This window comes from Lissotriton vulgaris, chromosome 10 (assembly GCF_964263255.1).
Source record: "Lissotriton vulgaris chromosome 10, aLisVul1.2, whole genome shotgun sequence".
NCBI classification, from domain to species: domain Eukaryota; kingdom Metazoa; phylum Chordata; class Amphibia; order Caudata; family Salamandridae; genus Lissotriton; species Lissotriton vulgaris.
This window is the reverse complement of record NC_141698.1, coordinates 235,945,600-235,962,885: the sequence shown is the minus strand read 5'-3', so window position 1 is coordinate 235,962,885 and position 17,286 is coordinate 235,945,600. Positions and strand designations below refer to the sequence as shown.

Genomic DNA, 17,286 nt, shown 5'->3' with positions numbered 1-17,286 from the left:
TGTGGGGGCGCCCCTTCATTGGCCAGGAAAGGGTCAAAAAGCGGAAGTTTGCTGGCGTTGGCCTAGGCCCAAGGACATGGCCGTAGCACTGGAGTCCTTAAAACGCTCTAGCGCACTATCCGCGTTATCGCCAAAAAGGTGACGGTCATCAAAGGGCATGTCCATGAGCATGGACTGGACATCCCCTGAAAAGTTGGCAGACCCAGCCAGGCGTGGAGGCGAATCGCCACCGTTGTGGAAATCACCCTGCCCAGAGAGTCTGTGGTGTCAAGTCCACATCTAATCGAGTTCCGTGCTGCATCCCGCCCCTCCGCCAGGGCTTGGGCGAGCCGTGTCCGGGCCTCTTCCGGACACTGTGGCAGCACCTCCGCAACCGTATCCCACAGAGAGTGGGTGTAACGGCCCAAAAGGCAGGCGGTGTTGACAGAAAGCAGCCCCAAACTCAGGGAGGAGAACAGTTTCTTCCCAAACTGATTATACCTTTTGGATTCCCGATCCGGGGGAGCGGTCGAGAGTGTGGACTGGGACGTAGAGGCCTGGATCACCAGGCTCTCGGGGGTGGGGTGAACGGACAGAAAACTGGGGTCGCCCGGAGCCGGACAGTGGCGTCAGGCCACGTTCCGATCCACAGGGAGGCCTGTAGAGGGCTTGGACCAAGTGCCCATCAGAACGTCGGTGAGGGCTTTGTTAAATGGCAGTAAAGGCTCTGAGGAGCTTGCCTGCGGTTTGAGCACCTCAGTGAGGAGGTCAGTCCTCATGGCCGCGACAGGGAGCTCAAGAGCCAAGGCCTTGGCTGCCCTACTCAACACCACACTATAAGTAGCCCCCTCCTCCGTAGCCACGGAAGGAGGAGAGACAAATAAAGTGTCGGGCGAAGTGTCCAGACCACTGGCCTCCCCCAGCTCATCTGCCAAGTCCTGGCTCGACTGGCACTGCAGTGCCAGAGGGTCCTCAGTCCCCTCCCAGTCGTCGCCGTCATCCATGTCCTGGAAACCAGGCAAAATTATGTAGCCGGGTCGTAGGTGAATTGTTCACCCATCGGCGTCAGAGACGGCGCCGAGCAACGCCGTTCCAGTGTCACATCCGAACCGGGGCTGCAACCGGGGACGGCGTTGTCCGAACACGGCGCCGGGAGCGACACCCTCGGGGTCGGCGCCAGCGGATGAGTTGTGAGGTCGACTGGCGATGACCCAGATCCAGGCCTGGATCCTTTGGGGCTCTGCGGCGTCGAGACCGGAGTGGACAAAGGCGCCGAAGTACCCGACGGTGCCAGTGCCGGAGACGCCGGCCCCATAGGGCTTTCAGACGGACCCGCGGGGCCCTAAGGAGCCCCGACAGGGTCCGACGGAGGGAAGTGAGTCCTCATGGCCACGAGGAAATCACGTATCTCCTCCGGCGTCGCGTGCAGCCCAGGGACCGGAGGGCGTGGAGCTGGACGAAGTCAAGGCCCAGAAGTCGGGGCACGACTTGTCATCATGGTCGGCCCCGAGGCAGTAAAGGCACAGACGTCAAGCGGTGACAGTCCTCGCAGGGTTTAAAACCAGGCATCCCTAACGGCACTGCGAGTCGAATTTGACTCTTAAAGTGATCAAAAGAGATCAAAAAAGTTAGTAAAAAAATGACTAGAGTACTGCTCTTCCCGGATCTGCGATTGCTGGCGCGGAAAAAAGAAGATCTGACGTCAGCGCGCGAGGGTGGCGTCTAAGTACTCCGACAACGTCATCCCGGCGATCACGACGCTGACGATGGACATGGAGCCGCAGATGATGCCTAGCAATGCGCAGGGGTACTGCTGACGAAAACTTTCTGGATCCAGTCTGACGCCTGGTGATATTCTAAGGTAAGGAATCGAACACTAACCTGTTTCTTTCAGATTACTGCATTTGACACCGTCTGCCACTCCATCTTGGTGGATAGTCCTGCAGAAGCAGGCATAAAGAGCTTGCACAGGAATTCATTAATTTCTTACAGAAAAGAGTCAATCCATCATCTTGCCTACAGATCAGGTCAGCTGCCCAACCTTTGAAATCTGGAGTTCTGCAGAAGTCTTTTTTAGTCTGACTCTTTTTATTCTCTATGTGGCCCCATTAGCCAAGCTAATTCAGGACTACCATTGTCCTCAGTGTGCTAAGGGGATGACAAACATCTGATTGTTAATCTCTATGGATCTGGCAATCCGGCACAGATTAATTTTCTGCAAAGCCTGAAGGCAGTTGCCAACTGGATGGCAGTACATTTCCAGAAACTAAACTAATTAACCTCTCCCATGCTGATGACTAGCTCAGCTCGTCATCAGCCACAGTGCTCGTGTGCTGATGACGAGCTGAGCACGTCATGGCCGTTAGAACGCTCACACGCGGGGATAATTCCCCCGCTGTGATGAGCGTTCTAAGGAAACAGGTGTTGCTGAGCTCGTCATCAGCATCGGGGCGCTGTGCGCGCCCCTGCCCCCCAGCACAGCGGGGGAATAACCCCCGCAGCCAAAGGGTTAAACTGAGGTGCTGATTATTGGAGTCTCCCTTTCTTGTTGTACCTCTCACTGGTGGTCATTGTGCTTAGTCAGTACCCAAAGCCAGTCCAAGTTGTCAGAAATCTTGATATGATGTTTGATGCGGCTCTCTCTTTTCTGCTTCAGATTAACAAAGTAGCATCCACATGTTTTTATTATTTGTAATATTGAGGACAATTCTCCCCGTATACTCAAGGGACTCACACAATCCTATCATTCAAGCTGTAGTATTATCTTTTTTTTTCTCATTCACCTCAGATTCCGTGACCAAGCCAACCGCCAGTACCTTATATGTTGTTAAATAGCAGGTTTCGGAGTTAAGGATTTACCCACCTGCAGGTCACTCTCTAATGTGGTCCAGTATGCACTGGCGACTGCTGATGTTGGTGATAAAGGAGCAAGAGGTTCCCAACACAGTCTAGACTCTAGAGAGATCCAAAGAAGTATTCTCATAGGACCCATTTTTATTATAAGTAAGACGGATACACATTCAAAGTTCTTAACAGTTCTCACACACCTCAGCATTTGACCATCTCAGTAGAAAATCCCAATGTGCTATCTTCCTCGTAGTCTGGGTTCCTCTCAGATCTAACTTTACCATCAAAAAGACAGAGGACAGAGGACAGCCACTCAGCGTTCGAAGGGGAAGAACATTCCACCCATTTTTGGCATATTTCCCTCCTGGCTAGAAGTATGGCATAGAAGAGGAAGGGCCTTGGTGGGACTGTGATTGCTCTGGATATTACCAAAATTTTCAAGAGGAGGATCAATTGAATTTGAAAACCCAGGATGGTCGAAATGGTTTCGCCAATTTTTACCAAAAGTCAGAAATGGCTGGGCATTCCTGGAACATGTGTATATCAGATGCTTTCTCCAGGCCACATTTCTTGCATCTGACAGGGGGCCCTGCCGTCTTCTTTGACAGCCTTTGGGGGGTTAGGTAGGCCATATGGATCGTGAACAGATGGTTTCTTCTTAGCCATGCTGGCTTAACTGTGGAAAACAGAATGGTAAACAATGTTTGCCAAAGATGTTCCCAAGATTCGTTGGGCAAGCTAGCACCCTACAATTCCTCTGCTAGTTTGAAATCCCCATCAATTACCTCTTCAGTACTCCATTACCACATGGAGACCTCCTTCTTCCCTCTTGGTTTTTTCACCAGGTGTTTCCAATACCTATAGGTGATTTTAGGATTTGGGCACAGCTTTGAAGTTGAATATATCTGAAATTAGAGATACCCCCTTCCAAGATGGTGTGAAGCGTTGACCAGGGTAAAAGTGTGCCCTCTTGAGCTAGATCACTACATACCTTAAGCCCGGCCTCTCTAAGTGGATGTGCTAATTTATCCCTTAGGCACTCTGGTGCGCCGGAGGAGTCCCACAAGGGGGCAAGACTAGAGAAATAACTAAGGCCCATCAGCCGTCCGTTTTTTTAGGAGCATCCTAGACTGGGACAATTGAAAGGCCCAAGCATAGTACTGCAGGTCTGGAAGCGAAAGTCCTCCTTTCTCCCTCCTGCATCTCAACTTCTTCCAGGCAATTCTGGTTCCTCTATAGGCCCATATGATTGAATTAATAGCCTGCTGAAGTTGTCTATAGCTAGTTTGTCAAAATGTAGTGGAATAGCATTAAAAAAAGAAGGTGATTTTGGGAAGCACTATCATCTTGACCAGATTTACCCTCCCAAAAATTGACAGGGGGAGATGGGCCAAACTCTTCATAATTCTCTGGCACTCCTTAGTTACATTAGCCAGGTTGGTCTCAGACATTCTGCTAATGTCCTGTACTATTCTGACCCTAAGATACCTCATTTCTCTTTTGGTCTGGTGTTGGCATTCCCCCAAGTTCCATGACATAACCTCTGTCTTCTCAGCATTTACCTCATATCCTGCCAAAATCTTGGACATGCTTTATTACCGCTGGCAGGGCAGTAGAAAGGTCAGAGGAGAGAATCAGAACATCATTGGCATAAAGAGCCACCTTTCTCTCCCGTCCCTCATACTTAAACGGTAGAATGTCCGCCTCATCCCTCAACCTCTGAGCATATGGCTCAATATACAAGTTGAGAAGGAGGGGAGATAGGAGACAGCCCAGATTACCATTGATCAGCAGTTTTGCAGACGGGCCTTGGTAGATCAACTGGATGGCTCTGCGGAATTTTACACCAAGGTTGAATTTCTCCCAAACTGCCGACAGATGCATGCAATTGACCCTGTCGAATGCCTTGGTGGCGTCTATGGTCACAGCTGCTAGGGGAAGTGAATACGTTGTGGCTAGATCAATTGCACCTATAAAATCATATGTGAGATCATACTATTCCCAGCCTGTTAGCTAGGACCCTAGCAAAAATGTTATAATCTGCATTCAACAATTAAATGGGTCTATACGACTCACACCGCGCTGGGTTCTTCCCCGCTTTTAATATCAGGGTAATAGCTGCCTCGCCCCACGAACCTGGCAGCTTTACTGCATCGCATAAAATCTTGTTGAAAAGCTGGGTCATAACCGGAATCAAGAACTCCTCCAGATTTTTGTAAAGTTCTATTGGCAAGCCATCCGGGCCTGCTACCTTTCCCCCTTACTAGCTAGAATAGCCCTCTTTACCTCTTCCTGTGAGATTTACTGTTCTAGAAGTTCCTGTTGAATTGTGTCCAAGGAATTGGGAGAGCTTGCACACCACAGGCATGGATTTGACGACTACCCTATCCTCGAGATATAGATTCCGAAAAAAATCATAAGAGGCACGCACCCCCTATCTCTTCATCTGCAGATAAGACAGTATTGCTATTATCAATTGCGTTTATCAGGTTGCGTGTACTATCTGATTTTACCTTCCAGACCAGTAAACTACCTGCCCCCTCACCATATGCGAAATGGGCGAGCCTCCCATTGATTCATGACCCTCGTCTGAAGGATGGTATCTAGCTGCTCCTTTATTTCTTTCTATTTGACCGTACTTTCGTGCTGTTTCTCTGGTTCGACCACATTGTTCATGCCCTCCTCTATGATTTTCATCTCCACTTCCTTTTGGGCAACTTCTTCTCTGTATTGTCTGTTTCTAAAGCACACCCTACTAGTGATGGTCCCCCTTAGGTATGCCTTCAAAGAGTCCCAGACTGTCGAGGCCGAGGCTGAACCTATTTTATGTCTCAGAAAGTCTTATGGGCCAGATGCTTCACCTCCTCCATGTCTAAGAGCAGTGTATGATCAAACGTCCAGGCTCTGCCACTCTGCCTACTTTCCAGATCCAAATCAAGGCATATCCCTGAATGGTCAGATAAGTGTGGTGTCAAATAGCCAATGTCCTTTAGTTTTGCCCTCAAGCTTTGGCTGACCAGAATATAGTCAATTCTTGATTTATGACCATACTTCCTATTGTAGTAGGAAGCTCCTAGCTGTTGGCTAGATCTGTCCCTCCAGGCATCGCAAAGTCCCATCTGCTTCATCACTGAATGGAGATACGCCCGGAATTTAGATGGGGTAATGGCTCTGCTATTCAGTGACTTGTCCAATTTGGGGTCCAATACGATATTAAAATCGCCAGCCATGATTACTGGGTCTGGGAAGTCTAACAGGTTTGCAAAGATAGTTTTAAAGGAGGTAGGATCGTCATGGTTTGGGCCGTAATAGCCTACCAGAGTGAAAAGAAAGCCCAGGATGATTACCTTCAGGATAACCCACGTACCTCCAGAATCAAACGTGCTTTAGCTTGTTTTTTAATTAATACCAACACTCCTCTAGTATTGTTTTTTAATTAATACCAACACTCCTCTAGTATTAGCACTCTAGTTAGTACAAATCATATGTTCCACCCATTTTAGTTTCTTGAATATATCGGTTGATTCGTTCTTCGAGCGACATGTCTCTTGCAGAATGATAACCTGCACGGGGAAATTCCTGATATATTGTAAGATTTTAGCCATTATTAGCTTAATGCGCAAGCTGTTCACATTCCATGACAACAAGTGAACTATTCTCACGGTGGTTTGACCTTGAGGTGCATGCAAAGTATAAAGAAAAGAGGTTTATTTCAAAGGAAGCGGAAGGTGCACACGTTGCAGCGTCAAGACGCAGCAATCATAGTCAATTCCAAAATTACTTCTTTTTTTAATACATTTTTTAAACTGGCACACAGCCAACGCGTTTCATTCCCGTTTTTTGCCAGTGGGAACTTCGTCAGAGCTCTTTCGTATGGTCTTGAACAAAGATAGTAACAGGTGTGTGGGATCAAGTACGACCAAAAATGGAAGTAATAATATCATTGTAATTTTGGAATTGACTTTGATTGCTGCGTCTTGACTCCGCAACGTGTGCACCTTCCGTTTTCTTTGAAAAAAACGACGTTTTATGACACCTCTGGAAGGTGGGTGTGGGAAGTGATTGCACCACCTCAAAATACACTGTACATAAGTACTGGATGTGCAGACCTTGGTCTGCCGCTTGCCTTTTCTTTGTTATAAAGAAAAGAGGTCACCACAACCAGACCAAAACATTTGGAACTAAGGTAGCTAGAACAGCTGAGGAAAGCCGACAAACTAAGGTGAATCAGGAAATTGTTTGAATTTTTCCCACATGCTCCCCACCCAGTGCACCCCACCCCACAACCCCCGCCACCCCCTCTGAACCCCTCCGTGGAGAACCCACCCCATTGTTATCCTGGACTGATGGAAGTCCTATCTGCTGCACCCGGGGGCAGCTCGCCCTGTCCCTCTTATAAAAAATGAAAAAATTAGAAACCACAACAATTAACCATAACTCAATTTGTTTGTTTGTTTCTTAAGTATTTCCATGTATGACTTTGTGAATAACTCTATATAAGCTAGATTAATTATGATGTACCCCACTACTAGCGTCCTCTCACACAATTGGGTACCTTAAACAGGAGGAGAGGCATTTCTAACTAAGCATCGCCTTTCTTAATACTTTCCAATAGCTCATCTGCCTCTTGTTGCGTTCTTAAATTATGCATCTTGTTCTTGTGCATAACCTTTAGGGTCGCTGGGAACTTAAGCTGGGCCACAGCCCCAAGCCTTTTAAAATCCTCTAGCTTTTTCCCCAACTCCCATTGCCTGTCTAGGGTAACTCGGGCAAGTTCAGAACGAATTTCAAATGAAAAGCCCTTCCCCCTCAGTGATTTGACCTTCAGCAACATATTAAGGATTATTTCCTTCAAGGAATAGGTATGGAAATTAAGGAGAACCTTCCTAAGTTTGGTTCTATTGAGGTTCCTTCTATATGGGTCCCGATGCACCCTTTGGATATCTTTCTTTAAATCCTCCTCAGATTCTTTGATCTGCAATGACTCCTTTAATAGCCTTTAATAGCTAGACAATGTAGGATTTTAGGTCTTACCCCTCTTTTCCCTTTGGAATATTCAAAATACGAAGATTACTTCTCCGGGAATTGTTCTCCAGGTGCTCCAGTTTGTCTCGGACATCCTGCTCCTCCCTTTTAAGAGCCAACATGTCTGCTTAGCTAGGCTAAGTTCTTCTTTTAGCTCTCCTATGGAGCTTTCCAGAGTCTCAGTTTTTGTGTTAATGAGGTCGATCTTCCTCTCCAGGGACTCTCAAAAATTCCTCACCTCTCCTTGGTTGGACTCGGATACAGAAAACGCCTTTTTAATGTCCTCTGAGAGAGTGCAGAATAGCACTTCCAGGGATGCTGATGAGGCATTCAATGAGTCCTTGAGACCTTTTCCAGCCGCCATGTGGTTGGCTCCCTCCCAAAACATGGGGTACAGTGTCGCTCTGGGCCTCAGAATCCCCCACCGCTCCATCTGTCTCTGTTGTCTCTTGCCCCTGCGAGGTAGTGACGGTCAATAATGGGGAACCCCCAGAGGCCGCCATTTGCTCTGTACTGAATTCTGTGTTGGGCAAAGCTGCTGACCCCCTTCCGAGTGCTTCTCCCTGCTTTACAACATCAACCACAATGGGTTGTACTTTGAAATATGACCTAAGGGAGGGAGTGATCTTTACTTTAAGATCAGTAGATTTAATTTTAGCAGTCTTTATACTTTCCAACCCTATATCCTGTATACCAACTTGCATGAGGGTGGGGGAGTGCATTTCTTGCTCCCACCACAACAGACTTCTCCTTTTTGGGGGCCTGCTTTTTACCCTTCAAATCTAATTTTAGGGGTTCCTGGGTAGCCCCCAATACCCTTTACCTTCTTTTGCTGCAGGATGAGGTTTGGTCCAGCTGGCCCACCTGCAGCTGTTGAGGGATCAGGAGTACCTTTGGAGCAGCAGAGGATCCCCACCCTTCTGCCTCTACGACAGCAGCTGCATCCTCCATGGCTAAGCAGACCCGACGTGTGCTGCAGCTGCTCACGCCGGCCCGGAGGAGAGGACGTGCTGTTGCGCTGCGGCTCCTCCTTAGCCCCCGGGCGGCCGCCTCCCAACAAGTGGAAGCAGCGGAGGCAGCCGACGAGCAGATAGCGGCCGGCACCAGGACAGCGTGGCACATACTCCGATCAACACAACCAAGTTCGGGAGGTACAGGTAAGGTAAGGTAAGGAAGGAAGGAGAAAAATGTGGTTCTAGCCAGTGCTTTAAGTGGAAAATTAAAAGTGCCGGTACTCACTAATTTAGAGTGACCGAAAGTCCCGGATTTGCCAGGACAGTCCGGATTTTTCGGCAAATGTCCCGGTGTCCGACACTTATGGCAAAAATTATCAAATGTCCCGGTTTTGAGAGAGTGTCGGGTGAGCACGAACTTTTACACTTTCATGTGAAGGCTCACCTTCACACCGGCCCTCTCAAGATACCAAGGACAGATTCTCTTACTGTGCTGCCTGACTTAATTCAGGCAACAACACAGCAGGGTTTAATGACGGGTGAATCAACCCCCTGCAAAGCACATTACCGGAGGCCAGAATCACAACGCTCCCCTCGCAACACACCCCAGTTTGGCACTTTTATCGCTGCACAACATATTGACAGAGCAGGGTCTGTCTAGAGACCCTGCCCTATTAATCACTGTGTGACAAGCGCCCACTCAAACCCCTGCAGTTTGGGAACAATGAAATGGGCGCTTCTAATCTTCAGCAGCAACTCTGCGAAAGGGCGCCTACTTCACGGCTCTTTTACTTGCAAGCTGCTCGGAAGGCTTGCCCTGCCTGGCCCCTGGAGGAGAAGCCTAGCCTGAGCCTGCCGTCGATGAGGGTACCGGTACTCTCCCTGTGTTACAGAGAAGTGCCGGTACTGAGGACCCAAAATTTCGGAAGTGCCGGTACTCAGTACCGGTGAGTACCGGCCCTTTTAAAGCACTGGTTCTAGCTCAAATTAGGTATCGGTTTCGTGCATGGGATGCGAGAGCCTACGGAGAGCAAGCGGCAGCTCATGCAGCGGCCGCCATGTTCCCCCCAGCTGAAGTATTTATTTTTATGTTACAGAGTTTTATATAGCGCGCACTTGACCCGAATCGGGTATCAGAGCGCTTTACATAGCACCAGTTGCATTACATGAGGACACAGTCATTTAAAAAAAAAAAATAATAATTGTTAGCCACGGGGAGATTAGGTGATTTGCTCAGAATCACAGGATGTTCAGCGTCATTGCTGAGACTCGAACCCAGTTCCCCAGATTCGAGGTCGACTGCCCTAGCCGATAGTGGTCTTATCTTAGCATGCTCATATGTCTGGACATCTTCGAGACTTACACTGGATATCTATAGAAAAAGTATTGTTTTTGAAAGCCAATATATTTGGTTAAAATAACTTTATGGCAAACTCCAGTTTATCAAGCAGTTATTTTCTTGGTACTCCGAAAGAAGAACATTACATTCCTCTTCTGCGTCTCACTTCAGAAAATCAAACGTACAGAAAATATTTATTTTCTATTTCTTTTGTAACGCCCTGGCGGCATTTCCACCCCTCTATAGGAGAATCTTGGTTTTCTCACCTTGTAGTCTGGAAGTTTAGTCATTGAAGGCCATTGTTCTTCTGTCGGTGTCCCCAGCAATGTGATAAGAGTTATGGAAAATAAATGTGTTCAATTTTTAACGTGCCACACAACAAAATCAACTATATTAAAGGGAAGGGGCCTTAATCAACCTGATAATTATAAAGGATATCGGAAGATCCTCTTGAGTTGGTCGTCTACGTCATTTCCAGGGAATAGGGGTCGTCCAGCATTGGCCAGTTCTAAATAAAGAGAAAAGGCAAAGAGTCAGGCAAGGAAGGTTGGATGGGAGATGGATATGAAAACGAGAAATAGGTATTTGATGAAAACGTATGGCAAAGGTTAACAACCACCTAGATACAGATGATAGACGAAGGACTATGGATAATGCACATCAAACACATGAATGCAAAGGGGAAACGCAGCAGTAGTATGAACTGCTGCCATAAATCAACTACACTGTGTTCAATTTTTTTTAAACTGTGTTAAAGGTGAATACCTTTGAATCTTCTCTGAAGAATGACACTTGAGAATGAACTTCTGACCTGACAAACAAAATCTATTTCTACTTACAAATAAATTCCCACATAGAATGCCTCATCATGCAACTATCCGTCCATAGATACAATAAGGTGGCACTCAGTGTCACCACTCACCCTGCGGCATTCAATACCATGATACAGACGCTGAGCTAACTCCCACCACTCAGCATGTGGCTCTGACTCCAACCATTCAGCTGAGACACAGGACAAACGCTTATGTAAGGAAAAAGCTCAAAACCTAACCTCTTCACAAATATGAATCTGACATCTATCCAGACCAGTACATCAAATTCCACCTGACACTTCTCACTCTAAAGATATGCTGTCACCATGCCTCCATTATGTTCGCAAATGAAGGTGACAAACGTTATTTACAGAATAATTCACTGATACCTGTTCTATTGAACTTTTCTGGGCCGTACAGTACAGTAATGCCACTTAATGGGAGGGGGGGGGGGGGGTGCTGATAAAGCTTGAAGGTGCTTGAAACAGCTTGAAACAGACAGGAATCTCAACATTCAATAGAATGGCATACTGATGTCTTGGAAATAACCACAAAGAACCAAAGTTTAACCCCGGTCTTCCCTTCTTGTCTCTATTCATTTCCTATACTGAGGTTATGCACCCATATCCATACATTACCTGCAAAGATGCATCCTGCGGACCACATGTCTATTGAGGTAGAATAGAGCTTGGCACCAAAAAGCACATCAGGAGGGCGATACCAAAGTGTCACGACCTAGTAACAAAAAACAGAATAGGAGAAGTACAATATTTTCCAGCAATACAGACAAATTCAAACCACAGCTCACAGCTGGGACTTCACATTCACTGCACGTCCAAATCTGAGGACAGCCTGTTTTAATAAAAAAATTAAAAGAACAAAATACAGTAGCTTTTCAACTTGCGCCACCTATGTTACAAAGGACGTCAGCACCTTGCCACTTCTTTTTTTTACACTATTCCCCAACTGTACAGACGAGGAATCACTAACATTTGAAAGGGAGGCAGAAGGACATTAGTGGCCCAGAACAGATTAGAGGATTAAATATTGAAGTGGATTAATAGAACACAAATTTGGCTACCTCGATATTGTACACATCATTATGAAAGGCCAGTCACAGCAGAACAAAGTATAATCCTCCCTTTCAGCAAGGTACATAATAAAGTTCACTTATATTGATAAGTTTCAAATAACGGCAAGAAAAGTGAGGGAGCATTGGTTAGAAGTTACCCATCAAAGCTAATTAAAATAACAATTTATAACAGTTGGGGGGGTAAACCTCATGTAACATATTTATCAACATTCTCAGGATAAGCCTAATCTATTTCACTCAGAAGGCAAACATAGTGGAACATGATGAAGAAAAGATGTTTGTCTAGTTAAATCTGGAAAGAAACTTGCATTATGTAATCCTAAATTCCATCATTTGTGTAACTTGGAAGATCCCAGAACACTTCACCTGCCCCTGGAACAAGCTTTTTGGGGTAAAAAACACCACAGATTGTCTTGACAGATGCTTACCTAAAAGTTGTGTTTTTTTCATAATTAGCAGTAATCCCTGAGCTGTGGAACTGAGTAGTGCCAGATATCCAAGGAAATCAAGTAGTATCTGTCACTGCATACCTACGATGTAAGGCAGTAGTGATTTATGAAAATATGCATTGCTGACAACATGGTTGCTCAGTAGATGTCAGCAACCAGTACGCTTCTGAACTGAGAGGTTCCCTAAAAGGTGTAACCATTTCCTCGTCGGACATCACTTGATGAATCTCAGCCATAAGGGCTAGTAGGTACAACACCTGCAGTACCGAGATCCAAGCTTGAGTTAGACGCATAAGAAACACTGGCCGAATATCTCCTGTCCTCTAAGAAGAAGGAATGTGTTGCACAGAGCACTACCCACTAAAAGTAAGCTTTTGTGAGGAAGTCAAATAGACTTTTTTTTTAAATTCTTTTTATTAACACACAACAAAAATAAATAAAAATGCATCGGGTGACACTCAATCACTTAACAGCCGATAATACCACTTCCAGTTACAAAATACGTTGTTCCGGATTCTGATAGGATCAGAACGATTCCAACTTCATTCATTGACTTCAAACGGCAGGGGAAAACATGGAGGCCGCAGGCTAGCGCGGTACGCACGTCTTTCCCGGAGCTCCTGCTCTGCTCCACTGCCTTTGCGAGCGAGCGAGCGCGCTTAGTGGTGTAACTTCACAGGAACACGGCCGAGTTCAAAGCTTGGACCCCCGGACCCCCGAAACGCTACAAACTTAACAAGCATTGGAAATGCAATAGGGCTCGCATTAGGAAAGTTTGAGCTATTGGTGTTATAAATGAATTATTTTTATTTATGTGTTTTTTTAAAAATAGCTAAATTAATAGCTTTATCATTTACAATGCCAATAGTTATAACTTTTGCAAATGTGACATCTATAGCATTTGCAATGCAACATGTTTTGTATTTACGTGACTTAGATGTATTGATATTACAAATAACAATGGCTTTTAATTTTTTAAAATAATTAATACTTAATTATTTATTTAATTTGTAATGGCAATAGATAAAACTTTTGTAAATAACATTTGTGAAGATTATGTTCAGTGTTTTTTTATTGTGATGAAAATCCAAGAACAGAATTGAAATATTAACATATTTTTGTGATTTGTAATAAAGCGTGAAAGCTTGAAAAATTGAAAGAACATATTTGAACCAGTGATGCTGTGGTTGCGCTGAGTGGTGTGTGCATCGGTGTAGCTGTTTGGTGGGTGCATTGGTGGAGCTTAGTTGGAGCATCGGTGGAGCTGTATGGTGGGTGCCACGGCGGAGCTGTGTGGTGAGTGCCACGGCGGAGCTGTGTGGTGGGTGCCTCAGTAGAGCTGTGTGGTGGGTGCCTCGGCGGAGCTGTGTGGTGGGTGCCTCGGCGGAGGTGTGTTGTGGGTGCATCGGTGGAGGTGTGTGGTGGGTGCATTGGTGGAGCTGTGTGGTGGGTGCATCGGTGGAGCTGTGTGGTGGGTGCATCTGTGGAGCTGTGTGGTGGGTGCATCGGTGGAGCTGTGTGGTGGGTGCAGCTGTGGAGCTGTGTAGTGGGTGCATCTGTGGAGCTGTGTAGTGGGTGCCTCGGTAGAGCTGTGTGGTGGGTGCCTCGGTGGAGCTGTGTGGTGGGTGCCTCGGTGGAGCTGTGTGGTGGTTGCATCAGTGGAGCTGTGTGGTGGTTGCATCGGTGGAGCTGTGTGGTGGTTGCATCGGTGGAGCTGTGTGGTGGTTGCATCGGTGGAGCTGTGTGGTGGTTGCATCAGTGGAGCTGTGTAGGTAGATCTGTGTGGGGGGTGCATCGGTGGAGCTGTGTCGGTGGAGCTGTGTGGTGGGTGCATCGGTGGAGTTGGGTGGTGGGTGCATCGGTGGAGCTGTGTAGGTAGAGCTGTGTGGTGGGTGCATCGGTGGAGCTGTGTCGGTGGAGCTGTGTGGTGGGTGCATCAGTGGAGCTGTGTGGTGGGTGCCTCGGTGGAGCTGTGTAGGTGATGCTGTGTGGTGGGTGCATCGGTGGAGCTGTGTCGGTGGAGCTGTGTGGTGGGTGCATCGGTGGAGTTGGGTGGTGGGTGCATCGGTGGAGCGGTGTCGGAGGAGATGTGTGGTGGCTGCATCGGTGGAGCTGTGTGGTGGCTGCATCGGTGGAGCTGTGTGGTGGCTGCATCGGTGGAGCTGTGTGGTGGCTGCATCAGTGGAGCTGTGTGGTTGCTGAATCGGTGGAGCTGTGTGGTGGCTGCATCGGTGGAGCTGTGTGGTGGGTGCATCTGTGGAGCTGTGTCAGTGGAGCTGTGTGGTGGCTGCATCGCTGGAGCTGTGTGATGGGTGCATCGCTGCAGCTGTGTAGGTGGAGCTGTGTGGTGGGTGCATCGGTGGAGCTGTGTGGTGGGTGCATCGGTGGAGCTGTGTGGTGGGTGCATCGGTGGAGCTGTGTTGGTGGAGCTGTGTTGTGGGTGCATCGGTGGAGCTGTGTCGGTGGAGCTGTGTGGTGGATGCATCAGTTGAGCTGTGTGGTGGGTGCATCGGTGGAGCTGTGTAGGTGGAGCTGTGTGGTGGGTGCGTCGGTGGAGCTGTGTCGGTGGAGCTGTGTGGTGGCCTGTTTTAATAAAAAAATTAAAAGAACAAAATACAGTAGCTTTTCAACTTGCGCCACCTATGTTACAAAGGACGTCAGCACCTTGCCACTTCTTTTTTTTACACTATTCCCCAACTGTACAGATGAGGAATCACTAACATTTGAAAGGGAGGCAGAAGGACATTAGTGGCCCAGAACAGATTAGAGGATTAAATATTGAAGTGGATTAATAGAACACAAATTTGGCTACCTCGATATTGTACACATCATTATGAAAGGCCAGTCACAGCAGAACAAAGTATAATCCTCCCTTTCAGCAAGGTACATAATAAAGTTCACTTATATTGATAAGTTTCAAATAACGGCAAGAAAAGTGAGGGAGCATTGGTTAGAAGTTACCCATCAAAGCTAATTAAAATAACAATTTATAACAGTTGGGGGGTAAACCTCATGTAACATATTTATCAACATTCTCAGGATAAGCCTAATCTATTTCACTCAGAAGGCAAACATAGTGGAACATGATGAAGAAAAGATGTTTGTCTAGTTAAATCTGGAAAGAAACTTGCATTATGTAATCCTAAATTCCATCATTTGTGTCTACTTGGAAGATCCCAGAACACTTCACCTGCCCCTGGAACAAGCTTTTTGGGGTAAAAAACACCACAGATTGTCTTGACAGATGCTTACCTAAAAGTTGTGTTTTTTTCATAATTAGCAGTAATCCCTGAGCTGTGGAACTGAGTAGTGCCAGATATCCAAGGAAATCAAGTAGTATCTGTCACTGCATACCTACGATGTAAGGCAGTAGTGATTTATGAAAATATGCATTGCTGACAACATGGTTGCTCAGTAGATGTCAGCAACCAGTACGCTTCTGAACTGAGAGGTTCCCTAAAAGGTGTAACCATTTCCTCGTCGGACATCACTTGATGAATCTCAGCCATAAGGGCTAGTAGGTACAACACCTGCAGTACCGAGATCCAAGCTTGAGTTAGACGCATAAGAAACACTGGCCGAATATCTCCTGTCCTCTAAGAAGAAGGAATGTGTTGCACAGAGCACTACCCACTAAAAGTAAGCTTTTGTGAGGAAGTCAAATAGACTTTTTTTTTTTAATTCTTTTTATTAACACCTTGGCTGCTAGGTGTTTTCCCCTCCTGTGCTGACTTTTCGTTAGGCACATTGTTCATGACGAGCTCAGCTCGTCATCAGCACAGCTCAACCGTGCATCATGACGAGCTGAGCTCGTCATCAGCATCGAAAGGGTTAACACACAACAAAAATAAATAAAAATGCATCGGGTGACACTCAATCACTTAACAGCCGATAATACCACTTCCAGTTACAAAATACGTTGTTCCGGATTCTGATAGGATCAGAACGATTCCAACTTCATTCATTGACTTCAAACGGCAGGGGAAAACATGGAGGCCGCAGGCTAGCGCGGTACGCACGTCTTTCCCGGAGCTCCTGCTCTGCTCCACTGCCTTTGCGAGCGAGCGAGCGCGCTTAGTGGTGTAACTTCACAGGAACACGGCCGAGTTCAAAGCTTGGACCCCCGGACCCCCGAAACGCTACAAACTTAACAAGCATTGGAAATGCAATAGGGCTCGCATTAGGAAAGTTTGAGCTATTGGTGTTATAAATGAATTATTTTTATTTATGTGTTTTTTTAAAAATAGCTAAATTAATAGCTTTATCATTTACAATGCCAATAGTTATAACTTTTGCAAATGTGACATCTATAGCATTTGCAATGCAACATGTTTTGTATTTACGTGACTTAGATGTATTGATATTACAAATAACAATGGCTTTTAATTTTTTAAAATAATTAATACTTAATTATTTATTTAATTTGTAATGGCAATAGATAAAACTTTTGTAAATAACATTTGTGAAGATTATGTTCAGTGTTTTTTTATTGTGATGAAAATCCAAGAACAGAATTGAAATATTAACATATTTTTGTGATTTGTAATAAAGCGTGAAAGCTTGAAAAATTGAAAGAACATATTTGAACCAGTGATGCTGTGGTTGCGCTGAGTGGTGTGTGCATCGGTGGAGCTGTATGGTGGGTGCCACGGCGGAGCTGTGTGGTGAGTGCCACGGCGGAGCTGTGTGGTGGGTGCCACGGCATAGCTGTGTGGTGGGTGCATTGGTGGAGCTGTGTGGTGGGTGCATTGGTGGAGCTTAGTTGGAGCATCGGCAGAGCTGTGTGGTG

At 46.4% G+C, this 17,286-nt stretch overlaps 1 protein-coding gene across 1 annotated transcript in view; it reads right to left on the bottom strand.

Annotated features, from left to right (window-relative positions):
* Nucleotides 1–17,286, bottom strand: part of CDK5 (cyclin dependent kinase 5) — a 617,240-nt gene that overhangs the window by 258,209 nt on the left and 341,745 nt on the right. The window contains exons 8-10 of the mRNA XM_086940921.1: nucleotides 11,594–11,690; nucleotides 10,582–10,651; nucleotides 10,410–10,470 (exon numbers count right to left, since the gene is read on the bottom strand). Of these exons, the coding sequence (XP_086797047.1) occupies nucleotides 10,410–10,470; nucleotides 10,582–10,651; nucleotides 11,594–11,690 (228 nt within the window). The remainder of the gene's footprint in view (nucleotides 1–10,409; nucleotides 10,471–10,581; nucleotides 10,652–11,593; nucleotides 11,691–17,286) is intronic.